At 41.7% G+C, this 27767-nt stretch overlaps 1 protein-coding gene across 1 annotated transcript; it reads right to left on the reverse strand.

Annotated features, from left to right (window-relative positions):
• Positions 1–43: 43 nt before the first annotated feature.
• IL16 (interleukin 16) lies at positions 44–27683 on the reverse strand. The gene is made up of 20 exons (XM_063314428.1): positions 27333–27683; positions 25557–25693; positions 24273–24405; positions 22602–22710; positions 21465–21604; positions 19372–19482; positions 18584–18698; positions 17404–17477; positions 17076–17289; positions 16486–16603; positions 15311–15443; positions 14400–14487; positions 12690–13159; positions 9556–9694; positions 7730–8834; positions 4636–4819; positions 4229–4330; positions 3273–3522; positions 2213–2338; positions 44–837 (listed from the first exon to the last, which is right to left on the reverse strand). Exons 1-20 carry the CDS (start codon positions 27633–27635, stop codon positions 641–643), a joined length of 4248 nt encoding a protein of 1415 aa, XP_063170498.1. The 5' UTR covers positions 27636–27683; the 3' UTR covers positions 44–640.
• Between the last annotated feature and the right edge of the window lie 84 nt (positions 27684–27767).

Below are 27767 nucleotides of genomic sequence, written 5' to 3' on the forward strand. Positions count from 1 at the left end.
TTAGGTGGGGAGGGAGATAATTGTGAGTAAACTTAACATGATCAAAAGAACAATACTTTATTGGAGGAATGGGTAAAAATGTGGTCAAATCAGGCCTTCCTGATCCACCAATGGACAATCCATATCCAGTCCAGAGAGAGAGAGCTGGGCTTTCCAAGAGATGGAATGTGCATGCACGTTTCCCACACGCTGTAATCCAAGGAGCGGTCACAAAGGCCTCATGTCCGAGATACTCTCTCCAGGCTGCATCAAAGGAAGCCACCTGTCCTGACATGGATTTCCACAGGCTGAGCTCCTGCATTTGCTTCAATGCTTGTTAGGCAATCAGGGCCCAGTTAATTAATCCCACTATATGCTCTGCCATCAAAGCTTCTTCCAGAGTTCTACCCTTTTGCTTTTGGCAAAACCTTTATTAATTGAGGCACAGCTCACCACAGTATCTTTAATGATACTGGGAACACAAACAAGTGAGCTGTTTACATAGGCTTCTTTTCTCAGCCTTTCTCGACATTCCCTTTGCTTGCAAAGAACATGGGTAGTTGAATCGGCTGCAGCAATAGGTGATAAATGAAAGGCATTGGTCCCTAGTTTGGGGCATAGCAGTCCCACATCTCTTTGAACATTATAGTCATCATCACCACTATTCCTCTCCATGCAGAGAGGAAGCTGTTCCAGTAACTAAATTTTTCCTCCTGATGATGGCAGTAATAAACCCGTCTGGCAGGGTCCGGATGATATTCCAAGCTTCAAAGCGGGTGAGCCCTTGCATCAGATGTGTGTGCACCTGCAGCAACTCATCTCCTGGCTGAACAGGGGGATTATGTTCTGATGTCATACCTAAAAGATAAGCGAGGTGTTAGCAGTGTGTCGGAAGGTAGGGGTGGGAAAGATATCAAAATACACAGTTGTCATCTATGGGTACCAAGAGGAGAAAAGCAGGACAAACACTTTGACCATGGAAAGTAGCTGCAAGCTACCAACATGTTAAGAATATTAGAGAAGCCCTGAAGTTGGGCCAGGCCTTAGGCTCATCTAGTCTAGCCTTCTGTTCCCATATTGGCTAAAAGGTGCTCCTAGGAAGTCACCTGAGCAGGCCATGATAGTAATAGCATTCTCTCACATGTTTCTCAACAATGGGTATTCAGAAGCAAACTGTCCAGTCGCTTTTGAGTTGGGTGGTGTCTAAATCTAATGAACTAAGTAAATGAACTATTTCCATATTCTGGAAATAATGTAAAGTTTGGGAGGAACCAATCATCACCATCACCATCATCATCATCCTATACAATAACGGCAAACATTCTACACTTGTGTGTCCTCATATTGCAAGAAGAAGAGGTTGGCACAGTTACTCGGAGAGCAGAGAAGAGAGTGGGTACATTCAAAAAGGGGCTGGATTTAATTTGGGTTTACTGCAAAGGTTGGACTCAGTAGTCTGAACGGTTCTTCTAGATTTAAGACTCTATGTGCAGTAAGATCCATTTTGCAGATTTAACTTAAACAATGCCAAGTGTTGTTTCCCTTTGTTCAGAAATATCAACATGTATGGTATTTCATTTATTGTTTATTATGGTTAATGACCAGTCAATGTAACAGAAAAATACAAGACACAAAACAGTAGAAGGAAAATGTTTAAGAGATAAAGTAGAAGGTGTGAGGACCACAGAAATATCTAAAATGAATCATCTGGCTGAGAGGTAAATTGAATAAAGTTGTAGTTTGTTATCATAAAAATTGAATAAGATAAAATGTTGCTGATTATCAAGGGCACATTTAAATATACTTGCATAATAAAGCAGGAATATATCTATCTTTGATATTATAGAGGGAGTAGGATGGGAAATTAACAGTCTGGGTACCAATGTACCTTTACTTTTTCACATGCAGCTTACATGAAAACTCTAAGTGGTATCACAGAAGCCATTTTTCTGTGTTGGGAGTTTGACTGTAACATCACTGTGGCCTTCAGTTTTGCCAGGTTGTGCAAAACGTGCACAAAGTATCTTTTCCTCAAAGTGACCATCCAATTGTTCTAGTCCATTCACATGTTTCCAGTTTAACATTTCCACTTCCACATTTCCAGAAAAGTTTAAATGCCTCCTCTTGTTTGGCCACTGACAGGCAAGGAAATATACTTCTCTCCTGGGACATGGCAGCATCTGCTGCTTGCAAAAGCGGGGTGCTCTGCTGAACAGCCACCATTCCACCATACCTTTAAAAAGCCGACTGATGGTGATTGGCTTATCTCCATGAATAGAGCCTTTTCCTCCTTCCAAACTGAAACCTAAACCTGCAGATGTCTTCTCCAGTGTAACCGTGAAGATCAGCTCTTCTGGTGCTGGGTCAGAACAGAATATTGTCAGAGGGGAACGAGTTTTGTTGGGGAATAGCTATAATTCAATGGCAAGGGAAATACTTAGACTTCAGAAAACCACCAGTTTGGTACAAACAGACATGTGGCTTCGATTGAGACTTGTTCTGTACTGGGTCAGTAACAGGATCTCAGTTAGTTAGAGGGATAATGACCTGACTTGTTATCAAGCCATGGGTGGATGGTTAGAGCTCATAGGACCTCATGTGGACCCCAACCAATCTTTTTCTTTTTCTTTTTTGAAGCTTCTGGAACTTCCTTTGGCTATAAATTGCTGAAATCTTGGCAGCAAAATTTCCCGTCATTTAGAGATGGGAAGCTTGAAAATTATAATGGAAGTCCCCAAAGAGGCACAACATAGTTTTAAAAGGGGGAACGTTTTGAAGGTTCTCTCCTAAAATCTTGGAATCTTCCTCCCCTCCCAAATCCTGCCCCACACATCAAATCATTGCCCTGCTCGCTGGGACCTTTTTCCTTCCAAAACATCTTAGAGGCAAATTGCCCACCGCGCCTTGGAGCAGTCATGCAAAGTGTACAGAGCTACCTGAACCCTCCTAATAAATGTCTCATGGAATGACTTATTCATGGTTCCCATTTTTTCTGCAAAATATTTTCTCCATATCACTGTTTCTTTCTTTCAAATGCCCAGTCTGTTTCCCCCTTTATTGCATGGCATGGCATGGCATGGCATGGCATTCCATTCCATAGAATATTCTTTAGAATTCTTTCTTTAGAATATTCTATTCTATTCTTCCCCTAGAATATTTTGGAAAACTTTTTATTGAAAACCACAAAATTTCATCAGGGTACCTTTTGGCATAGACTGACACCCCATTTGTCATCAATCCCTCTCTCTACTACTAACACCTTTTGCTTTCCCAGCATCAGGATCGAGACTCACTGGAATCTGCTGAAGTTTCACTTCCAGTTGATGCTGAGGACTCAAGGGAGCCATGGGTGCTCCATTCTCCCTCTTGGGGTTTTCGTGTGACAATCACTGCCAGGCTGAGATGGCGTGCTTTTCGCAAGATCTCCAGTGCTTCGCTGTGAGTGGCAGCCTTGAGAGACTTTCCATTGATTGATAAGACTTCATCACCTTTCTGTATAGTTCCCTCCTGAGATGCCAGGCCATTGGGGAAGACTCTGTGAACCTGTTAGAAAATCCAGAAAGACACACAGGTGCAAGCATAGAGAGGATGTTTTCTTACCAGCATTTTCAGTTTGGCACATGCGTTAGTCTTTCATTTGCATTGAGAGAAGTAAGGTGGGTGAAACTTTTTTAAAATTTGCATTGTTTTAAAAATGCATTATAGAGTTTGAGAAATAAAGTGGAGTGCCGGTCAGCAAAGTAGCCTTAGTTTGCATTTAAAAATAGGATTAATTCTTGCCAGTGTTAATACAAAATACTATGGCTAGTACTATATTATAATACTTATAATACTAATATTATAATACTATTTCTCTCCTTACAGCCAGACAGATAGTAGCAAGATCCTGGAAAACAGGAAAGCAATTGAATTTTTCCATGTGGTGGCAAATAAATGGGAAAATTGTCCTAATGGAAAAATTAAACAAAAAGAAAGAAAAAGAAAAAAAAGAAAGAGATGCCAATCTCATGATAGCAAAGAATATGATTTTACTTCACTTGGTTTAAACTTCATTATACACAGCAAGACCAAGAGCTGGTGTGGTATAGCAGTAGAGATGCTGAACTAGGAATGCGGAGACCCAGGTTCTAACCTCCTCTTGAGAATGGAAGAATCCATATGGGATGGGAACTGAAATTATTCTACTTATAAAGGATTTTTGACATCAGAAAGCCCTCCCATAAAATAAGCCATTCAGCAGATTACTTACAACAACAGCTTTGTTTTCAAGGTCTGTCCCACCAGCCAAGCTAAACCCAAGGCCGGTCCCTTCTTCTTTATGCAGAATTGTCACATGAATGTCACTGAGTTGCTGTGCAAAGCAAAAAAAAAAAGGTGGTGGGAGGGGAGAAGATTCTGAATACTGCAGGTATTAAAGCATTCCTGATATATTCATTCCCAGATTCTGCTTGAATACGTCAAGTGAAAGTGGAGCCCCTACCTGGATAACTGAATCAGTACTAGGACATGGGTGGATGGATGGAGATAGACAGATATTCCATCATACTAACACTACTGGCTATGCTGGTTGAGAGTGATGAGGATTGTTATATGAAATGTTTACAGGTTCCAGGTTAGGAGAGGCTATTGGAAAAGCTGAGGATGTCAGAGACTTGCCTTTAGTGTTGCTTCATCCAAAGATTTCACCTCCTCCAGAAGCTTCTCCAGTTCTTCAGGTGTGAGCAGAGAGATGACAGCTTGCCCGGAGGCGCCCAGGGTTGGAGAAGGGCAGCCTTTCTTCTTACCTTCTGCTTTCTCTTTGTCTGGGTGATTTGCTCCGTAGTCTCTCAACTCAGAAAGGCTAGCCAGTTTGGGAAGAGGAAATAAGAAATGCTGAATAAGAAGCAGCAGGGTGCCCTGTGTTCTCTTTTGAAACTTCTTCTTTTTTAATTTTCTATTTCTTCTCATTACAGTAAAGCCACATTCTAGACTCCTGTTACAACCAAAAAATCAGTTTTATCATGATTTCAAATACCCCACAATTGAGTCAGAAATAAATCAGCTCAGCTCTCAAATACAGCCAACACAGTTAGGATTTCAGACTTGTTTTCAGAATGACCCAGGATCTTCAAAGTGGAAGGGCTCCTGAAGAGTGAACCCAGCCGTTCTATATTTCAGGAAACTCTGAAACTTCAGCCTCTTATGCCCACTGAGTGCCTGTCTTCATCATTCTTACACTCATTAAAGGCACATGTTCTCCCATTTGCAGAAAAGCTTCCTCAGGGCCTGCCCCATCAATGAAGGGAGACTCAGCATGGTTGAGCACTTAGAAGCAGAAGGAATGAAGGCACAGGACTTGCAGTTAAGGGGAGAGGAATATGGCATTATTTCCTTGACTGAGTACATGTGATGGAAGAACATAGGGCCTGAATTGCAACACAGAAGCTGGTGTCAAAAGAAAGGGTTTTCCTTGTTGTTCAAGCAATTTACTGTATCTCAGAGCCAGCAAATCAAATTAGGACAGTCCCAGTTTCAAGTTGTGGTGATTATGACCATTTTTCTGTGGAGACCTAATCTGAGAAAATTTGGAAAATTCAAATGTGTTTCATTGGATTGCTGTTGAGTAAGCCATGCACTGTTAGGGCAGGGCTGAAATCAAAAAGCAACATCCTTAATAATAATGACAGCCGGTTTGGTGTAGTGGTTAAGACACCGGGCTAGAAACCAGGAGACCATGAGTTCTAGTCCTGCCTTTTTTTATGTTTACAATATAATGGGCCAGTCACTCTCCCTCAGCCCTAGGAAGGAGGCAATAGCAAACCACTTCTGAAAAACCTTGCCAAGAAAACTGCAGGGACTTGTCCAGGCAGTCTCCGAGAACCAGACATGATTGAAGAGATTTTTTTAAAAAATAGCAAAACCATTATTTGAGACTTTCGATGGGGTTGGCAGAGATGGAGAAATTGACAGCTTTGATGAGAGAAAAGACATTGACTAATTTTATGGCACGTTGGAAATGCCTTTTGGACTTTTTGCGTGAAACAGGAAAGAATGAAATTATGATATATGGATTTGGTGATTAATAATATTAGTTGACAATATAAAAAATGGTTGTAACCTTAGAGTAAGAGTTTAATGTAAGTTTTAGTTATATCTATTGTAAAAGGAGTCGGGAGTTATTCCATGTTCTATTTCTGTTCTCTTTTTTCTTTTCTTTTTTTCTGCACTTCTGTTCTCTTTCTTTATTAGCGTCTGTTAGATTTTATCTCTTTGTTTTAAAATTTAATAAAGTTATTATAAACATAAAAAAAGAAAGAGGTTCACTAAAAACAACACCAGGAGTGGACCTCCTGCCACTTCCAACAATAACAGAAGCACCCAGAGAATAAAACAGAAAAGCAGAAACCTCTTTTGCAGGGTGGGGGTGGGGGGAACATTCTGAAATATTGCAAGGCAGACTTTAATATGGCATTAATTCTTACTAGAATAGGGATCTGAAGATGCCAAAAAAAAGGCCCTTGTCTAAAATTGCTATGGGGCTTGTACTAGTAGAGTTCAAGGAAGAGAAGAATGATAATGCTTCAGTTTCAGAAAGGATGAGAATCTGGGAAGTCCATAGCCTTTCCTAATTCCTGAGATGTTCACAGAATGTTCCTTTTGGATCCCTAGCAACATTGGAGACATCGGTAAGGCAAAGGCACGTCAGAACCTCCTCCACGTTCTACCCCCTTTTTCCCTCAACAGTTCAGCATTCCAGTCCTGGCCGTCTGGCTGATACGACCTTGGATTCCTTGTCACTCTCAGCAGCTCTCCCCCTCCCATCCGGAGCTTGACACGCATTGCTTCAATGGCAGAGAGCACAATCAACAGATGTAACAACCCTTTGATTGTGGGTTCCGACAACAGGTGGAGAGCATTTAAAAGTCTAATCTCTTCCTCCAGTGTTGAGAGCTCTCAAATTATTCTTCCTTTTCAGAGAAGGTCTGAAACATCCCTTCACCCTTAGGATGCATGGCCTGAACAAGACTTTGGTCTTTCCCTTGTGACTACAACTGTGGATAAAAATTTGAAAGGTGCAGCATGCTAAGCCAGAGTTTTTAAAGCCATGATTTGTTGAATGTAGCTACAGGGCCTAGTTTACCAATAGCACCAAGCCAAATAGGTAAGTGGGGGCAGCTGTCAGAATCCACGATCAAAGAACTAGTAGGATGTTTGATCGTGTTCCCTGCCAGTTTGAGTCAATGCGTGTCAAGCACCAGAAGGGAGGGGGGAATCAGAGTGAGAAAGAATAGTGTTGGTCTAATGAGGGGTTTCAAGGTCGTATCAACTGGAGACGGCTGGAAGTGGAATGCCAGACTGCTGGTGCAAAGGGGAAGGAATGTAGAGGCGGGGGGGGGTGTCTGGCTTGCCTGTTTGCTTTTAATTAGGTAGCTTGAGCGGGAATCTTTAGTCGTGGCTTTTTCCTCTATTCTGCACACATCTTCAATAAATCTGAATTCTGCATTTTCAATGGATGCATGAGTCAGACCATTATTGAGACAATTGTGTCAAATCCTTACATAAAGCCATGGCTAAAGATTCCCGCTCAAACTACCTAAGATTCTTACAGCAGCTTACTCAGCTGAAAACAAAATCACATGACAGTTTCATGTTATACATGAATTTGTACCAAAGTTGACTTAAACTGCCAAGTAAATGCTAAATCCGAGGGATTTTTTTTTTAAACTGGAAAGAAATACACATTTAAAAATTGCAAATAAAAAGACCTTACTTAAGAGAAAAGCCAGTGTCGAGAGACTGAACTTCTCGTGCTTGGGAGAGAGCAATCTTGTTTTCTTCTGCGCAGGATTCAGAAATCCCTCCATGTGAGTTTCCAAGGGTCTTCCTGGAACCCAGAGGAGGCTGAGGAAAGGCATCTAAGGATTTCATCAAAGCTGACAAGAAGTGGTTGCTAAAGGAATAGATTTTGCTGTATTTTTCTCCCTCAGTGCTGGTTTTCAGTATCTCACATGTCTGAGATGAAGTGAGTGGAAAGCTCCGTGCTCGTTGACTCTGGGCTTTTGTGACTTGGGTGTTTGGTTCCGTATTTTGTGAGGTTGGTAGATTCAAAGATGAGTCAGTGGGGGTGCTGTTGTTCATCTTTGGAATCGGAGGACATTGATCTGCAGAGGAAGAAGACAAATTGACCTGACTGTCTTCTAGAGATGATGGGAGGCGAGTGCTTTCAGAACCTTGACTGTCAATGTCACTGGTGGACACTTGGTTGGGATCAAATGTAGCAGATTTGGAATCCTGCCTACTAGAAGCTTGTTCTTTTTGAACTGACGGCTTTGGACTCAGCTTCCTAGTCCCCTTCTCAGGAGACTGAGGAGTGCCCAGATTTTCAAAGGAGCTTATTCTTTGCTTTATTGATGAACCTCTAGGTGATGTCCGGATGACCTTGCAAATGGAGCCCAGTTCGTTGTCAGACATGCTCTGATGCTCAGCGCTGCTGTTTCTGAGAGTTGTGCCATCTGAATTTCCTTTCTTTAATCCCTTGAGGCTCTGACGAAACCAAGCTGGTTTCGGTGCTACTGGTGGACCTTTCTTCACAAAGTCACCTTCCTCTGACAAAGAAGAGGCTTTGGGATCGCTCTCCTCTGTGTCTGATGGCTGCAGGACTGCTCCTGAGCAATGCAAGGTTGGATCACCATCTTTGCTCTTGGTGCCATGCTGCATGTTTAAGGTGCAACTTTCTTCAGCCATGCTGGGGTTAAACAAGCTTTTGATGCAGTCAGAAATTCTCACCCAAGGATCTTCAGTTGTAGTCTCAAAGCTATAATCCACCCTCGCTTGTCTTCTGAGTGCAGGCCTTGTAGCTGATGAGACTGTCTTCCCTGAGTTGCAGAAAATACTAAGATACATCATATGATTAACAAAATATCAGTTCTCACCAGTAGGATCATTCTGCATACAAAATTGCCCTACACAATTACAGTTTGTGCATGCTTGAAAGCAACTTCCACTGAACTCAATTACTCCTAAGTAACTGAAAAATTGGGCTGAAAGTCCTGGAGTCCTACAATTGCTCCCTCGTCCCTCATCCCCTATGAATGAATTCCATTGAAATGAATGAAATTTATTTCTAGGTAAGTAAAAAAAGAAAAAATCAGCTATATGGGAATGTCTATGCAGTTTTTATCGCAGCAATACAGGAGCAAGATAGTTACCTTCTTCAGATTTTTTTTTTCAAATTCCAAGTCTCATCTACCATGGAAATTCCTAGTGGTCTCCAATCCAAGGGCTAACAAACCCCAACCCATCTTAGCTTCTGAGCCCAGACAAGGTTCAGGTGCGCCACCAGCTAAGAGACTTCTAAGTACATGCGTATACAGCTGTGCAGTTAGATAATCCCAGGACATTTATTTCCTGATTATTGACTGCAATCCTGGACAGATTTATGCAGAAAACTGCATGTCAATCTGCAGTCTTAGTTGTAACTAACATTCACTAGCCTGGGGTTTCAGAACTGAAATTAGCAAACTAATTTCTGCCTCTCACTCCAAAAGACTCTCCTTAGGTAGCACTGGCTGACCATTGCACAGAACCAAATCTTACCTTTGTTGCTCTTCTTTTCGTGCTCTGCAGCTCCTAAGGAAACCTTCAGCTGTTCTGCAGCTTGTGGAGCTGAAGAACTTGCAAATGTACCTTGAGTTACAACCGTCTTATTTCTCAGCCGCAGCAGGTCCCCAACTTCCTGTCGACAAAACAGGAAGCACAAAGCTGACAACACTTAGTTGCATCAAACTGCATTCTCTGGTACCTTTGAGCTGTTCCAGCTAGAGAACCATAAAAGGTTTTCCTTGGGACTCATCACAAAACCAGGCTGGGTTTTCAGTCTGACAAATGTTGTTGTTAGTCTGGCCTTATACCATTAGGATCTGTGTTCAGTAACAGCCAGTTGGGATTTAGTTTAACACTGACTTGTATCTAATCACAGGGTTAAAAAACAGGGATTTCTCATCTTCTTTACCACATTCATGGATCAGTTTTCTGACAAAGTTTTCAAAATTCTCAAAGAATTGTTTGCAGTCAATTCCTAAGCATTTTTTAAAAATCAAACTAGGGACTTGATTTATACATGCACTTCTATTCCTGGAAAAATACAAACGAGGCTTTCAGTGGCACAAATTATGCTGAAAAATTCTTCCCCCCCCCCTACAGTTCTCATTCCATGTAATTACAAAAAAATTGCTTTGAAATTTCTTTCAGAGAGGAAGAGTGAAATGTTCTTGGGTGAAGCGTGGTGTTCTTGCCCTTCTTTAATTTTCAAAAGGCTGTGTGTGAATGTCTTTTCTTGTCTTGTACAACCCTTAACGGTTTACTCCCTGGCTTCCCATATTTCCACTCAACCCCAAAGGAAGACATCAGCAGGGAACTCCTCCTGTGGGGTTCTTTCAGATGGGAATGTTCCAGTGTGATGAAAAGACATGAAAGAGAAAACAGGTACCATCACTCCAGCAAGAAAGTCATCTCAAAAACCCCATCAAGAGAAATTTAACAGAAATTCTCAAGCAAATCGAGAATTGGGTCAGAAAACAGGTGTGTTTCAAAGAAGGCTCTTCAGCCTAACTCTAGCACAAATTAACTTAGAAAAGTAACAGGCCAAATCCGTGACTGTCTTCAAATGCAATGCTTTCTAATGGAGTCAGATCTCACATTAATAGCTGTGAACCTCCAAGCCTTGCAGAGTCAAGCTATTCAAAGGTCTATATGCAAATAACCTTGTGGATATCTAATTCATAGTTCAGTTTCATCTGGTATCTTAAGTGGTCATATTTTTATCTGGGTAGATACAGAAGATGATTCTAATTCAAGCCTCAATAGGGCATTTGGGATAAACCAAAGGAGAATGGAGAACGAGTCTCATGAATTTCTGTTGCACTGCTTCTAAAGACATCTTTTTTTAAGAGCAGAGTTGTGCGCCTTAGAGCAGGAGCGGAATTACTATGCCTCTGAATAGTTAATCACCGCAGGAGCATAAGTGTTACCTTCATGTCTTACACATGTAATTATCTCATTTGTGGCTCTCTGCACATGAGATGAAACTTCACAAATTACTGATACTGATTCTTACTTGTAGCTTTCTTTGACCCCATCAAAACAGATAACCATGCAATGGTGTCCTAATATGACCTAGTTTTTACCTTAAACTAAGCTGTAAGGGAGATATTAATGCGTTCTGTGAATGTAACCAGTTGTGGCCTGGTGAATATACTATGGTGGAAGGAAGGAAGGAAGGAAGGAAGGAAGGAAGGAAGGAAGGAAGGAAGGAAGGAAGGAAGGAAGGAAGGGAGCTATTACTACATTTGATGTACAGCCCCACCTTTGGAAAATTACTGAAGAAACATGTGTAATGGTGTCCCAGTTTCTCTGTCCATAAATGGTGTTTATGAAGTGCATTATTTGCATTCCTGAAAGACTGAATGACATCAGCTATTTTTATTTCTGTTAAAAAAATGGGCCACAGAAACTCTATAGCTAATGTGTATGTGTGCCTTTGAGTCAGTGTTGACCCTTGGCAACCCCCTGGACAAGTCCCTGAAGTTTTCTTGGCAAGATTTCAGAAGCAGTTTACCATTTCCTTCTTCCTAGAGCTGAGAGAGAGAGTGACTGGCCCAAGGTCACCCAGCTGGCTTCTTGTCTAAGGCAGGACTAGAATTCATGGTCTTCCGGTTTCTAGCTTGCTGCCTTAACCACCACACCAAGCTGGCTCTTATATACCTAATATACCAATAAAAAGCTAAATGCTGAGATTCCAAGAGAGTAAATGCCCTTAAGTGGGGTGGATCCTTTTGAAAACAATCTGTCCTTGGATTATGAAGATGTTGACAAGAGGTAGACATTACTCTAGATTATCTACTCATCTTTATGAACATCTGCAGAGGCATTTTTAAAAATATAGCAACAGAAGGAAGACCAGAATCTTTTATACCATATTTGACTCTGAAATGTTTGATGTTCTGTAAATTAAGGTGCTTTCCTGCCATCCTAGGGTTGCTGGTTTTATCTGTTTTGCTTGCTTTGCATATATATCACTTGGTATTTTCCATTTCTGCACTCAAGCTACTCAGGGGTAAAGTCTAGTTCCTTTTTCCCACCATGTGCTTCTCAAACTTTTTTTTGGAGGAGGGGAGACACAAAGGCCCACAGTAGGTGGTGTTGTGGACACAGTGGGTTTTCGCTTGTCCCCAGTGGTGATGGTTTTGAGACGAGCTGTTTCAGGGAGCCTTTTTTCCTCGTTTTGCAAATGCGTTTTAATTCATCATTCAATGCACTGGTTTTAAAAAACCCATTTTGAGGTTAACGCCCCAGTCTTGCATGCTGTATTTGCCACCTCAAAAAGGTAAACGTACTCTCTAAAATGTGGCTATAAAGCCTGCCCCGGGAAAAATGACTATTTGATTTGCATTCAGCATTGAACTGACCTTCTTTCTTGCACCTTACTAGGATCTCAGCTCTTTCAAGGCAACCTCATTGTTACCACTACAGCAGGACAAAAAAGTAATTCCCACCACCCCACCCAAAATTACAGAGTTTTGCTCAACTCTAGCCAGAACATGCTTCCAAAGACACCACCTTCTTCGTTGTTTAAGAATGATGTGTTTAACTGGTGCTCATTTTGCTGCAGTGCTCAACCTTATCTGCTGCTGGTACTTTTAGCTCCTCTGTCCACCAGAAGCTTGCCTTACCTGAGTGTTTGAAGATGGTGGTATTTCACTCTCACACAGGTCAGGTCTCTCTTTCATCTCTCTGACTATTTGCTCATTGTCAGGACAATCCTGTTTGAAATACTTCCTTGGTGGAGGTTTGGGTTTGAATGACCTGGGTTTTCTAACCAGGATCTCTGTGCATTTTTTTATAGCATTTGGTGAAAAGGGACTGACTTCTTGAGATACTGATGGGGAAGAGTCACTTCCTAAACTCATTTCGGAAAATGAATGCAGGGAGCCTGGTGGTTGGGTAATTGCTACATCAAGATGATGTTCTTTTGCTTGGCAGTCAGTTAACTGATAAAGCAGGCCATTTCCACAAGATGACCTGCGATTGTAACTGCTGTCACTGCTGGAACGGATCATTGGCTTTTGAGAATGATGGTTGAGGTGAGCATCATTCTTCTCTGAGTATTTTTCACAGGGAGCTTTCTTAAGCCAACTGCCACCTGCATTAAAAGGAAAACATGGACATAGTCAGACACTGCAGGGAAGAGAAATAATATAATGACTAGAATCCAAAAATCTTCACAAATAGTTCCATGCACCCCAAAGTGCCTGGGATTTATTTAAGGATGTCAGTAGCCCTTTCTACTGATGGTGGCGGTGCAGGTTAAACTGCTGAGCTTGCTGATCGGAAGGTCAATGGTTCGAATCCGCATGACAGGGTGAGCTCCCGTTGCTAGTCCCAGCTCCTGCCAACCTAACAGTTCAAAAACATGCAAATGTGAGTAGATTAATAGGTACCGCTTCGGCGGGCAGGTAATGGCGTTCCGTGTAGTCATGCCGGCCACATGACCACGGAAGTGTCTACGGACAAACACCAGCTCTTCGGCTTTGAAACGGAGATGAGCACCGCCCCCTAGAGTCGGACACGACTGGACTTAATGTCAAGGGAAACCTTTACCTTTACATTTAGCCCTTTCTAACGCAGCCACTTGCATGCTAAAACATGAACAAAAGTGGCAAAAGGTCTATGTTATGACCTGGGAGGCTGCAGTTCAAAGTTTAGAAACCTCCACTGGATTACTGTATGTCAAGGAACTAATCTAAATTCCTTCTAGTCACTGGTAACTCTTTCCAATAATGGCATCTGATTTTACTTCACATTCAACCTAAAATTAATGTCCAGCTTTACCAATACAAAATTGATGGCCACATTTATTTTTTTCTTCTGTTAAAATTGCTCAAGGAACAGTTATGGTTTCCTTAGTGAAGGTGAAGATGATGGTTTCCTATCAGGAGGGGAGTCATTTCTTATTTTAGGGTCTGAGAACCTCAAACGTCCTCAATGTTATGATGCAATGATATTATCAAAGATGACGCATTTCAGCCCAGTTTTGCTGGCTTTTGATGGGCGGGGAAGCGGTGTATGATACAAAATAGGGATGTTAATTTCCTGGAAGTTCTAACCCTATTTTACGTCTTGTGAGAACAAAGAAAAGAAGAAACACCCCCAAATCAGTTTAGGTCCAGATCTAGGCAATTGCTGGATTATATTTTAAAAACTGTAGCTCAGTATTGTTGGCTATTTTGTCCCAGAAGCTCTAGTTCTCTCTCTGTGGTATCTGGGTACCAACTCTGCTAACAGGTTGCTGGATCAGAAAGGTCTCTGATCTGATCTGGCCTGGCTGGATACTTAAACTACATGCCAAATTCTTCATATCTAAATTGAAGGGAATTCCTTACCTTCTGCATTCCAGTGGAACTTCTCTCTTTCAAACTTGCTGCTTTCCATGGCATTGGAAACAGCATCCTTTAGTTGCTGTTCAGAAACCTGTAATATGCCACAGACCATCAAACCATGCTGGAAATGTTTAAGTCTGGCAAAAGAGTGCTTATTTCCATTTCTTCAATACTTAGTAATCACACAACAACCACTTTTAAGTCTTCCCTAGAATTTTGGGTAGGTTTCACTATTAAATTCTGAAGTTTGGTCTTTTTGCCCAATGAAGGGAGTTCCTCAGTGCAGAATTATACTTCATGCCAAGACTTGTTAACAAATCAACTTTTTGGCTTGATCTAACACATACTGACCATCTCCAGTCTTGCCAGGCAAATCTTATAAATGGCTTTGCAGCACTTTGGATCCAAAAACAGCAAGATACTTCAGAAAATACAGTGTTAGAACTATCTGTAACATCTTAAAACTACTGCATCTTTTTCCCAGAAGAGAGATGCAGCTGCTTTAAAAACACGGTTGCTATATGCATGTCCCATGCACTCTGAAGCATTTTTCCCTTTCAGTTTTGAAGTGCTACCCAACATTTTGAAGTGCTACACAGAGTCCCTCTTCTGGGGGGAGATGGGCCGTGGCAAAATTTGAAAAATAATACATAAATAAACATTAATTTTAAGTAGTAAGAATTAAGTTACATGGTTGCTGTTAAGGAATGAAAAAAGGAAAGAAAGAGAATGGCCAAGAGATTCTAAAGAGTGATGGTGGACACTTTTGCAGGACTATAGGCCCCAGCAGATGCCAGGTTTAAGTCCTCCTAAATAGAAAGATTTCACCAACAAGATCTTCTTGGTACTTAAGTGTTTTTTGGCTTTGGGGGAAATCATCAAAATATAGAAGTTTCATTCATTTTCCATCGTACCTGGGGATCCGGATGCCTGCTAATGATAATTTGCACAATGCCCGGGTTGCAATGGCTTAGGACAGCATGAACTTCACTAAGGGTCATTGTTTGAACTGATGCCTCGTTGATTTCTACTATTTCATCTCCACTTCTTCAAAAAGATTGCCATTAAAAAGAAAAAGAAATGTTAAGCCCAGCGTTGTCAACATTCTGTGTTTTTGCAGACCTTAGACATTACCAGTGTAGTTTCTATATGGTACATTATGACTTCAAACAGGGAGCCTCAAGCCCAAAGAATTCTAGCTAGTACTTTACTTGCAAATGAGTAATCCATATATAGGCAAATTAAGGCAGCAAGTTTCAGGTTCTTTTTCTTTTTGATGTAAAGGGGACTTGTCTCTTTTGTGAAGGTGGGGCAGCCCTTACCTTGTTGATTGGTTTGGAAACAGCTACTAGACATCTTACTGATTTGAGAACCAGCTCTCACATTTATTTTGTCTGAGGCTAAAAGAACTCCTTCTAGGCTAGTTGATTGGGTCACTATGTTAATATGATATGCTAATCCACCTCCCAACCCATTGAACCATGTTATGTGGAGAAGGTCAATGGCAGTTCTCTCTCTTTCAGGAGGGAGCCAATTTTAGAAAACAAAGCACTAGAATAGGGAAACTTAATCTCTCTGCAGCATGTAGTAGCCCTAATCCTGTCCAGTTTCATTAAAATGCAAAACCAACGGAGTCTCAGCTGAATACAGTGGGTTAAACCAAGATTGAGTCATAGCACGGAGAAAGAGTACTCATCCTCCTGTTCTTGCTTTCATATTACTGTTACTTCTCTAAACTTTCTCCGGATGCTCTGCTTTGCAGGAAACAGACCTTTGGCCCAAAATTTAGCAGCTCTGTTGTGCCTGCAGTTTCTTTTATAGCCTGGCCTTTCACTTTGCAGGGAAACTTCAATATTGAAATTTTTTCAAGTTGAAACATCGCAGAAAGAAAGGATTGTACCGTGTTTTGCAATGCAGACAGCTGAACTGAGTTTGCCAATAACGGTTGTAAGGCGTGGCCCTTTTCTTGGGTGGAAAGTTGGACTGGCCTTTGGATGACAAGCCAAGCCCGGCACTGTAACTTCTCCCCTTTTGAAAAAGTGGGAAGGTGATGTCAGAATGCTTCAGAAATTATTCCATCTTGACATACCTGAGCCTCCCATCCAGGTGAGCAACTGAGCCAGGAGAAAGAGTATGGATGAATATTCCTGAAGTGTACCGGGAATAAGGGATGCTGCACAAGCCAATGCCTAAGCCCACGCCAGCCTCTGTGGAAAAATGTATTAGAAAGGTAAGAGGAAGCGAGCTATTCAAATAATTAAGAAATTGGGTCATTTCCTTATACATTCACTCCATGTCAATATTGAGCATTAGGCTGGCTTCTATCCTCAACACAGAGCATTTCTGCATGCATAGCTGGTGGCTTGGGCCGCATCTTGTGCTAAGCTGTGATTGATCATGCCTTCACATGCCAGAATAGTAGACACACATTAAGACATAATCTTGGTTTGCAAGCTACAATAGCTGAATAGATGTGTTATGCTAGCCAAACAAGTCATTTGATGGGAACCCAGTCACTGTAGTAGAATGATTGGTTTTCCAACTCCTGCCAAACACAGAAGGTGTTTTTGGCATAACATTACAAAAAAAGGAAAAGGCTCAGAGTGACAATAAATTTGAGCCAAGTCTATTCTGGAAACACTTGTTTTTTTCAGTTGCTAGGTTATATTTACTGCTCACCTTTATTTAAGGAAACTTCCATCATGATCCTGTCATTGGGGTTCATGGTATTCAGAGGAAACGTTGTACTTTCTGACCCAAAGGAGCTGTTCTCCTTGGTAATGCACATGCTGGTACTCAGTGAACGACAAAGGTGGGACGATAAATAGCTAGTGGCAGAAGATGGGGTGCTGAAGCTCGTTCGAACTGTGAGTGTAAGGAGACCCTTCTTGGCCTGCTAGAAATAAGGAAGCATTGTGAGCTTAATAATAATAATAATAATAATAGTAATAGTAATAGTAATAGTAATAATTCATGTAAGTGGAAGAACATTGCATAGGATCATAACCTTAAATTTCTGCAAAGCTTCATGGTGTGTGAGTCCATGCATTGATTCTCCATTCAGTTCTAAGATTTCATCTCCTGTTAAATCAAATTAAACAATCTTATTAGCTAGGTTTGGCATGTTCACCAGCCTTTCCATGATGTGGCACAAAGCCATGCTTATGGGGCTTGTTTTCAGATTTTGTTGAATCTGAAAATATATTCTGTTTAGGATATATTTTCTAAACAGAAAATAATACACACTTTTTTCCCATTTGATAGCAACATGTTAGATTAACACCACTAAAAATTAAGGCTATAGTCAACTATTTTTGTAAATTTTACCTTATTTGTTCATAAGCTTACTTTGTTCTGTTTTCTGCACTAATATGCATGTTAAAAAATCTGCATAGACTTTCAGAACAACCTATTTACATACAGTGTATAATTACATTTATATTTACAACCTATTTATATACAGTGTATAGCCAGTTTGGTCTAGTGGTTAAGACAATGGGCTAGAAACCAGGAGACTGTGAGTTCTAGTCCCGCCTTAGGCATGAAAGTCGGCTGGGTGACCATGGGCCAGTCCCTCTCTCTCAGCCCAACCCACCTCACAGGGCTTTTGTTGTGAGGAAAATAGGATGAAGAAGGAGTATTAGGTATGTTTGCTGCCTTCAGCTATTTATAAAAATAATAAAGGCGGGATAGAAAAATATAAATAAATAAATAAATAAATAAAATATTATCTTATTACATAAAATAGTAAGTTCTAAGTGCATTTTATCTAAATGTACACATTTCTGGACATATTGGTATTCCAAAAAAACATATTTTAAAATGCATTTTAGGAGAGGTTTTTTTAAACTCAAGATGGCGCTTCAAGTTGAGAAAGTTGGCACAGCAGCTAAACAAGAATTATGCTCCAATCTCTGGGTTAGCCGGCATGTCAGTTTGTATCAGAATTCCCAGAGAACTGAATTTTCCAAGCTTACAATAATTTAAAGCCAAGGGATGACAATCGTGTTTGTGAAAGCATCCAGAAACTGATAAGAAATGGAAGACATGTCTATTTTTTTCATGATAAGCCTTCGGACGCTTACCCAGAAGGCATTACACATTTGGATAGGGGTCTCCTTAGATTTTCCTTCTGTAAACCAACTCTCGTTCCAACTCATTTAAACATAGGGACAATGTTATCCTACCTTCTTGTAACCTTCCATCTGCAGCAGCTGCTCCCCCAGGAAAGATTGTCTTCACATAAATGCCAATGGGACCATAAACGCTGTCTTGGCCACCCACAATACTGAAGCCCAGTCCCTAATGGGAGGGAACAGAGCAAGCATTTTACTTGATTAATCACCTGCTCCTTTTTTTAACTGCTTAAACAAGCAATCAAAGCACCGTTGTCTGTGGAAAGTTCTCGGAGGGGAAAAATGTGCTCTCTTTGCCCCAAATACTGAAAGGCACTGAGAATTTATTCCTGAATAGCTATGGATGGATCAATCTTCCTGTTGGTTCATGATGGTTTTCCTTGCATTCAGTTATAGATCTGTACCATTCAAATTCCTTATCTTACAATAATATTTAAAATGCATGAAAAATCATTTCTTGCTTCTGGTTTATAATTAGAATGGACTTTTTTTGGAAGGAAGAAGAGGTCTAATTCATCACAAAACTAGAAGCATGCACAGAGCAGGAGCCCACTCTTGGAAAATTTATTTATTTACTTTTTTTCCCCCCCTTCTTAGCAACAAAAAGGATAATGGTATAATACTGCTATTATTGCTCTGAGCCCCTGATTTGTTAGGATGAAGAGCAGTCTTGAGATTTTAAACAGAAATGAAATCTTTCAGCACATGTTGCAATTCCTCAGACCAATCTCTCCCTAAAAGGAAGAATGGATTTTTAAAATTCAGAATCTAGACCAACCTTTTCTATGTGATCACATATCTTATCCAAGGAAAGGCGTGTAACAAAGCAAACACCTTACCTTACCTTGACCTTTCATTAAAACAATATTGGAGATCATAGAGGCCTGTAAACCTGAAGACGTGGGCATCAGCTGGGCGGTACTTAGTGAGCGAGATGATCTGGAAAGGGGCTACAGGTGAAATAAACAGCAAGGAAAGGTTAATATAATGCTGGAGAAATTTTAAAAGATTGTATTTCTATTTACATGATCACAATTCTTGCCTACACTAGAGTGGTGAATTAGGTGCTAGAAGTGCATCTTTCATTATTCTTCATACTCCAAGGATGATGATAGTTACAATCTACAGTCATCAGTTGGAGGGCTCCTAGTGCCTATATTGCATCAACATCTCATCAAGGTTTCTGTTAGTGCCATGCAGAGAAAAGAATCCTGCCTTTGGAGCCCTTGGTGCTCTCCAAGCTTGGTTATTTGCTTGCAGACATTTCATTACCCAACTAGGTAACACCATCAGTGTGAGGGAGTGTGGGGTTTGCTCCCTGTTTATATACAGTAGCTTGCCCTGCCCGTGTTGGTTGAGTTGTGGTTTTCTCCTTGGAAGTTCCTTGATTAAGGTACTGTTTTCTGCTTGATTGTTTGCCTGGTGTTAATCCCTGTTTATCTGGGTGTTGGTTGCTGCAGAGGGCGTGGTCTGGTCTTTTTGTTTCCTTCTTAGCTTTTTTATTGTCCCTTTTGAATAGTGTGTAAATAGAGTCTATCTCTATGTGTTTATTGATGGCTGATTTGTCTTCTACAAAATACAGTGTAAGGACTGTAACAGCCACTATGTAGGACAGACAGGCAGAAGACTAGCGGAGCGCATCCATGAACACCAACTAGCAGTCAGAGGACACGATGGCAATCCTTAATCTCACAATGCATGGACAGACTCAACCATAGTTTCAACTGGGAAACTGTGAGCATCCTAGACCAAGCTAAATCCAAAAATGCTAGGGAATTCCTGGAAGCGTGGCACTCAGACACATCAGCCATCGATAGACACCAACACCCCACCAACACTGGCAGGGCAAGCTACTGTAAATAAACAGGGAGCAAACCCCGCCCTCACTAGCACTGATGTTACCCAGTCAGGTAATGAAGTGTCTGCAAGCAAACAACCAAGCTCAGAGAGCAGCAAGGACTCCACAATTCAGCCTTGAGCTACATATATTCTCTTCTTTTGGAATCCTGCCTCTTTTTTCTACCATTCTCATTCAACTGATGAAAAGGGAATTTGCTTTTAGAAATCTTTTCAGAGAGGGAGAATTTCCTTTGTGTTAAACTCTCATGGGTGGAGGGCTGTATTCTTGCATTTATTTAATTAGGATGTAGCCCAGGGATGTGTGTTAATGGCTACTCCCTAATTAAATAAGCGCAAAAACACTGCACACAACAAATTTATTTATTTATTTATCTAATTTATCCCCGCCCATCTCCTCCCGTCGGAGGCCTCTGGGTGGTTTACAACAAATGATTAAAACCACCAGAATAATAAAATACAATAAAAATACTATAAATAGAAATAAGAATAAAGAATAAAAATCCAAGCAATGAAAGATCTAATTTGTCTTTCATAGAAAAATACTAGCTCTCCAGCAATCTCCTGGGCACTTAGAGGGATGTCCTGCCATGGAAAACTGCTGGAGAATCTCTCCTTTCCCTGGATAAATTCAGAAAAACCACCCACCCAATTTCTTTGGATGGAGAATTCAAACTTATTTCAATCCCAACTCCCTCATCCAGCAGCTAAACGATTGATCTTCTACACACAAAGCAGCACGTGCATTTTACTGAAGATTTACAGTCCTTCAGGGACACCGATGGTAAAGAAAGGTAGAACAGACGTCATCCAGACATGCAGGAGCTGTGCTCCTTTGTCCATGGAGCCCCTAAGAAGTGATCCACATGTGACCTCATTCTTTTGAGATCATGGACAACTAAAAGGACTTTTGGAAAGCAGGCTGCTTTGTTATAGGGAAGCATTAAAGGCTCATTTTGGGGGTGTAACAAGGAAGGAAATGTTTGGCCTGAAAGCTGTGCACCATCTGTACTGTTCTTTCTTGAGCATTCCACGGATGGAGTGCTATAGACTGTGGACATCCTTTTCCTCTTACCTTTACAGCTGCTTTTCCTGCTGCATTCTCCAGCTGTTGAGAGAATGACTTTCGGTTGCTGTAAAGGGACTGTCTGTACCGAGAGGCTGATTTCTTTACCATAGAACTATCAATATCTCCTATCCAGTATGGACTAGCACCTTAAGGGGAAGAAAAAGTAGATGGCAGAGATAAATAACTGGGTTGCATTTCTTTCCAGAACATTCACATTTCACCATTTTTAGAAGAAATCTGCCCCATTCCATTTCTGGATCACTTTATTTGCTTAATGTCTATATTAAAAATAAAAATGATTTTAAAAGTATTTACTTTTATATCTTACATTTACATGGCATCTTTTTCTCCAAGGAGATTTTTGTGGTGCGGTGTGGATATGGATATATATAGATATATAGATATATAATCTCCCCCACCCCATCTAACAATTCTATGAGGCAGATTGTGGGGGGGGGGGTGAACTTGAAGGTGACAGATGGCATCTTTGTTCATCTGGTATGTATTCTGTGCTAAATTTTTTTTAAAAATTAGGAATCCCAAATGTCTGCTGAAAGGCCGCATCAATTTGCATATTTGCAATCCTTACAAACTGACTGATTTCTACAGGTCTCTGGGTGAAGAGTTGGCAACACTGGCAGGGAGGGAACAATCAGCCCTATGGAGACCCCCACCACCACCATTTATACTTTTAATCTAACCCCTATGGCCTGATAATCTTCCACAGAGCTGGTGATGAAGGGAAGGGTTCTTTTAGCTTAGTAATAAAACAAGCACTTTGCACCGAGAAAGTTGCTTGCACCTCCAGTTATAAGGATCAAGTAGCAAAGGATGGGAAGGACTTCTGCAGGAGTCCCTGAAGGCTGCTGCTAGTCGGTGTTGACAAAATGAAGCTAGATCTGATATTCATGAACCTGATCTGAAATGAAGCTAGATCTGATATTCATGAACCTCCTATAGTTCCAATCACACGTCTTCCATGGTCCACTGGGTTTGCTTTAAGGCAAGCCATCATGTCCAGGTGACTCCTTCCCTTTCTTATGGTCATATCCAAAAAGGCAGTAATTGGACCGCTCCATTTTGTATGGGTGCTCCTGATACTTGTAGCCATATCTGTACTTAGCCTAAACTGCAGAAACTTACTGGCTGAGTTACTGCGAGTCCTCTGGCATTTGGCTTTTGTCTGCAGAATCGATCCATTTGGAAGGTCATGTTTTGTAGGCTGCTCCCTATGAGGACAACCTGAGGATTCCTGGAAGAAGGGGGAAAAAATCCAGAACATCTTAAGAACCTACAATGATTTAAAGGTAGGATGTGTGTTTGTGTCAAAATTCACTCATATGCATACAACTGGAGCTCACTCTGGCATTGGCATAAAACATGAATAATTCCTTTTAACCTAAATCTATGTTCTTCAAACTTGGTAACTTGGAGATGTGTGGACTTCAGCTCCCAGAATTCCCCAGCCAGCATGGCTGGCTGGGGAATTCTGGGAGCTGAAGTCCACACATCTTCAAGCTGCCAAGTTTGAAGAACACTGACCTAAATGGTAGCAGGAGCAGAGATGGAACCCTTCCCCACTTCTCAGTCATATCCATGCAAGGAGTTCTCAATCCTTTGGGCAGACTCTTATAACAAGCCCCTGTATGTTTAAGATGGAGAAATCAGTTCAATTTGGACTACTGAGGTTCAGAGCCCCCTGTGTGGGTTTCTACCCCTGCTGGACCTCACACATTGCCCACAAATGGAAGTTTCACAGAAAGGTCTCTCGGCAGATTGGGAGGTTATGAACAAGAGGGTGCTGGCACACTGCAAAAGCAGTTATTGACAAGTCCCTGCCCTGAAGGAAAATGCAGATTTAAAATAAGTAATGGGGAAGACTAATAAGGAAAAGGCCCGACTGGCAGAAGGTTAAATAAAGCCCAAATAGGAATAGGCTCAACTGCATGTGCTTTTAGCTGTGGCCACCACTTTTCTCATGCAACACTGCAAGGGATGAGTAAATGAATGGATGACAATAGTAGCAAGAAGGGGCAGTGGGTGCTGCAACCTAGTTTTTCACCAATTATTTATCTCTGCCCACAATCAGTTTTCAGCAGTAACAGTGAGGAGAACAAATGTTACTCATAGCAGGGAAATGCACTTAGGGCCAGTTCTTCCAAAAACTGGACCTGCTCCCTTGGCTCATAGATTTCTTCTTAAATGCTTCTTCCTTCTTCCTTTCTCCTACAGCAGATGGCGTCTTGGTTAAGTCAACTGAATGTTGCCGTTAATCTTCTGTGATGCCTGAATGAATTCTTTGGAAGGTTGGCATCCCCTGCTATCTTCCTTGTGGGGCTGCTTCTGTGTTGCAGGGCAGGTAGAAATTTAACCGGTGAAGCTTCCCCCAAGGGGTTGATGCAGCAGTGAGGAAAGTGGTGTCTCTTGGAATTCTATTAGTTGCTTGACAGCTAAAAACACAGGAGTGTTCCAAGGGAGGGGAAAATGAGGAAGCTTTGGTGTTCTCAAATTAAATGTAGATATAATCCCTACTGCTTTGTGTTCTATCAGAGTCAGCACTCTTGGCACCCACCGAAGACCATACTTAAGAGGGCTAGGGGTGCTCCTAAACATCAGAACTCTTTAGTCCTGCCATTCTCTGCCTTGTTTTTCTTCTTCTAGAGAGAAGAAAGAACATTGGGATCACTCATTGACCTGTTCTTTCCTTTTGGATAGCAGAAACAATGGGCAAAGTGAAAAGAACCCCATGGATTGCTCCCAGAAACCTCGAGCCAGCCCTACATGGAACAGAGAGGTCTCAGCTCTTCCACTTACCTTATTAGCAATCACTAAATTGACCAAGCCTCTGGCTGATTGGATGAGTGATTCAGCCTCTTTGCTGGAGAGCTCTTTAAGAGATTGCCCATTGACTGTTAAGAGCTCATCACCAGGGCTCAAGCGACCATCCCTTGAAAAACAAGAAAATGCAATAACAGGTCTCTGGGACTGTGAACAAGTGTTATCAGCTCTCAGCAACTGTTGCAGAGCAGACCCCTGCTTTTTGATCTGATGCTGCTGCTGCTGCTGAGATCACATTTACATTTGCAAACCACAAGGCTGAGACCAAATTCTTTCCAAGCAAACATTGCTCATAGATCACAGCCATGGGATGGATGTTTAGATGGGACATAATGAACCTGCTTCTGATTCTGAAATCTTTTTAACCAGCTTGAGGTCACAGGCAGGAACATGCGATAGTGAAGCCCTTAACATATTTACTCATCCTTTGCTGTATATAATCTTGGATTAAGTTGCTGAGATGTCATGGAATGTTTACAAATGTTCTAATTTCTCTGTGGATGCAGTAGAGCTCTACAAAAGAGGGTGGTGCTTCCATGGTGAAAGCAAATTGCGGTAATTCCAGTCCCCTTTCCTGGGCAGCAGCTTGAATGGGGGAGGAAGGAATGTCTATGATACATTCCTCCTCAATCTGTTCAACAAGGTGAGACATATACAAGCATGCTTGAATGTAATAGATTTAACTGCAGAATGGGAGAACTGCAGACTATTGATGTAATCACAATATATCTCTGTTGAACAATGTGCATGGGAAAATGCTACTGTTCTCATGTCCTGCTTATAGAGTTCCCACAGCAATCTGGTTTGCTGCACAATTTTTACAGAATGTACCTTGGTGGCTATATATTCTATCTTCCTGCTCAGTGCAGTATCTGTAGGATCAGGTGTAAACTGCAGCTTCCTGGACAGGTAACCTCTTTCAACCTCTTTTCAAATACCTCCAGCAAATAGGAGACCACAAGATTATTTCTGGAGAAGTTTCTCCTGATATGTTTTTCCCTGCAATGCTTTCCACACAGTGATTCTAGTCCTATTCCATGGGTCAACAGAGTACAGCCTTCTTTATCATCCATGCAATGATCCTTCAGAATTTTGAACTTTGTTATCATCTCCCTCCTGAATTAAGCCACTTTGAGTGCTTAGGTAAATAGGAAGATAGGATATACATTTCATCATCATCATTACCACCACCACCACCACCTTTTCTCTAAGCTAAATATGTTTGATAATGTGGTTTCCTAATGAACATTTGTAAGATACCTCTGAGCAGCTCCCCCATCAATCACGTGGCTGACCATGAACTCTTTACCAAAAGCAGAGCCACTGGAAGTCCTGCAGACTTGAATTCCCAGCCCCTCATTCCCAGTGGCAATGCAGAGCTTCCAAATGCAGCTGTCCTGGTTGGGAAGACATGAAGAAAAGAAACTTGAGCGGAGGATTGCTATTTCTATTAAGAGTAATATTTAGATGGCCAACACATAGACATGCAGGGTACAGATTAGAACACCTCTGGTCCCACAATGCACTTTATTATGACATTAGTCTGATTTGATATTCTTTTCCATCATACTAGAAATGGCAAGAGATGACAGATATGTGGGTTACCATGCTTGTCTGTTTTGTAACACTCTACATTATATTTTTAAAAATGTTTAACTGTATCAACCTCCATGAGGTATACAGTAGTAGCAGCCCTAAGGGGTAGTGGTGCCAAAGGATTGGTATCTTGGGGTGGAGATCCATGGCTTACTGTTTAAGAGACCCCTACAGGCATAGACAGCAATGGGCATTGTCCCCATTCCTGGATCAAGAGGCCCTGTTCACATACACTCATGCCTTGGTCACCTCCCATCTAAATTATAGGTTCTGAGACTATTCAGAAACTGCAGCTGGTCCAGAATGCAGCTGTGCAGATAGTTATGGGTGCAGTTTGATATGCCCGTGTAACACCATTACCGCATAAGCTGCACTCACTTTCAGTAGGTTTCCAAGTGCAACTCAAGGTCTTGGTCATCACCTATAAAGCCTTCATGGCACAGGCCTATTTGCAGGACCTCCTGTCCCTCATTATTTCTGCCATCCTACAAGATCTGATGGGTGGCCATACCCTGGGTTCCTTCAGTTAAACAATACCTTGTGATGGGACCTAGAAAGTGTGATGGGACCTAGGAAGGACCTCCTCTGACTCTGTGCCAGTCCTGCAGAATGGCATTCCCTCAAGATCGGATGGCCACAAGCTTGATAGCCTTCCATAAGACATTAAAAGCTTGGCTTTTCCTCTAGGCACCAGGGCAGGAAATTAGGTGTGCCTGTTTTTAGAGGGTTACTGGTGTGGACATATGAGTTGTTGCCAGTGTGATCCGTTTCAGGTCTTTGTTGATGCTTTTATTGTTTTTAAAGTTCTGTTTGTCACAAGTGGGTGGCCATGCAAATCAGATACCTAAAATTATGAAAATGGTGGTAGTAGGTAGGACTGCTGCTGGCAACAAAAAGAAGATCCTGCATCCTATCAGATTAAAAAACAGGACAATGGTGGCAAGGCAGGTAGGTTAGGAATGCAGAGGAGTAGCCAGAGGACTCTCCTTCCATTCACTGTGCTCAGGAGCCCCGGAAATGTGATGTAGAAAGCCTGTCAATCAAGCTTCCATTATTTTGTGTTCCTAGGTAGGTTGGGCTACAGCTTCCAACATCCTCAGCTCTGATGGCCAATGCTGGGGACAACATCTTTTACAACAGAGCTGGCTTAGACTGAGAAACAGTTTTCACTGACCTCAGCTTCCTCCTGCTGTGTGGGCTATTACAACAGCTTCGCATCATAGCAATTATCTTGCTGCCTTCCGAGCAGAAAGAGCCAGGAACCCGATAGGGGTGTAACATCCTGGGTCACAACTTGTGCTGCTGGTTCATATGGAATCCCCACCACCAGAATCCCTTGGTTGGAAAGCAGCTCATGGGTGGTAGAAGGAAAAAAAAAAGAACCCTCTTATGCAAGCTTTGCAAATGCCAATCAGTCAGAGGCAGGGACATTCTTCCTACCTTGATGAAGAACTTCCTCTTCATATTCTTACAGCTGTCACTGGCAGTGGTCCTCAGCTGCACCATACTGGCGATCATAAGAGGATTGGGAGTGGTGCCCTTGCTAGGCGAGGAGCACGCAAACTGAAGTTGAGGGCATGGTTCTTTTTGACTCCAGCTGGTTTGGCTCTCAAAGGGGTTGGAGTATTTGTCTTCTGGGCTTGAGCCATCATCGCTGGTCTTGCCGTTGCAGAGGATGAGGGACCGGGAAATGGAGCGCAGCGTTTTGGATTTCCGACCCTTGGCACTATTTTGCCGTTCCATCTTTGGAGACCTCGGAAATGGTCAATTGGTCATGCCCATTGGGTACACTTCCCTGCAGTGCCTGCAGCTGAAGATCTAGATGGAAGAGAAAGGCAGGGGAGGGGAAAGGCAGCGGGGGCAGGGAGTAAAAAG

This window comes from Candoia aspera, chromosome 13 (genome assembly GCF_035149785.1).
Source record: "Candoia aspera isolate rCanAsp1 chromosome 13, rCanAsp1.hap2, whole genome shotgun sequence".
NCBI lineage: Eukaryota > Metazoa > Chordata > Lepidosauria > Squamata > Boidae > Candoia > Candoia aspera.

Bases quoted from the DNA above. Each gene is read 5' to 3' on its own strand.
- IL16 (XM_063314428.1), bottom strand. From the start codon at position 27,635: ATGGAACGGCAAAATAGTGCCAAGGGTCGGAAATCCAAAACGCTGCGC. The intron at 16,604-17,075 runs GTGAGCAGTAAA...ATTTTTCCACAG, and splicing joins GGAAGTTTCCTTAAATAAAG to AGGCTGGCGTGGGCTTAGGC. The intron at 2,339-3,272 runs GTGAGTCTCGAT...GTTCTGACCCAG, and splicing joins TGAAACTTCAGCAGATTCCA to CACCAGAAGAGCTGATCTTC.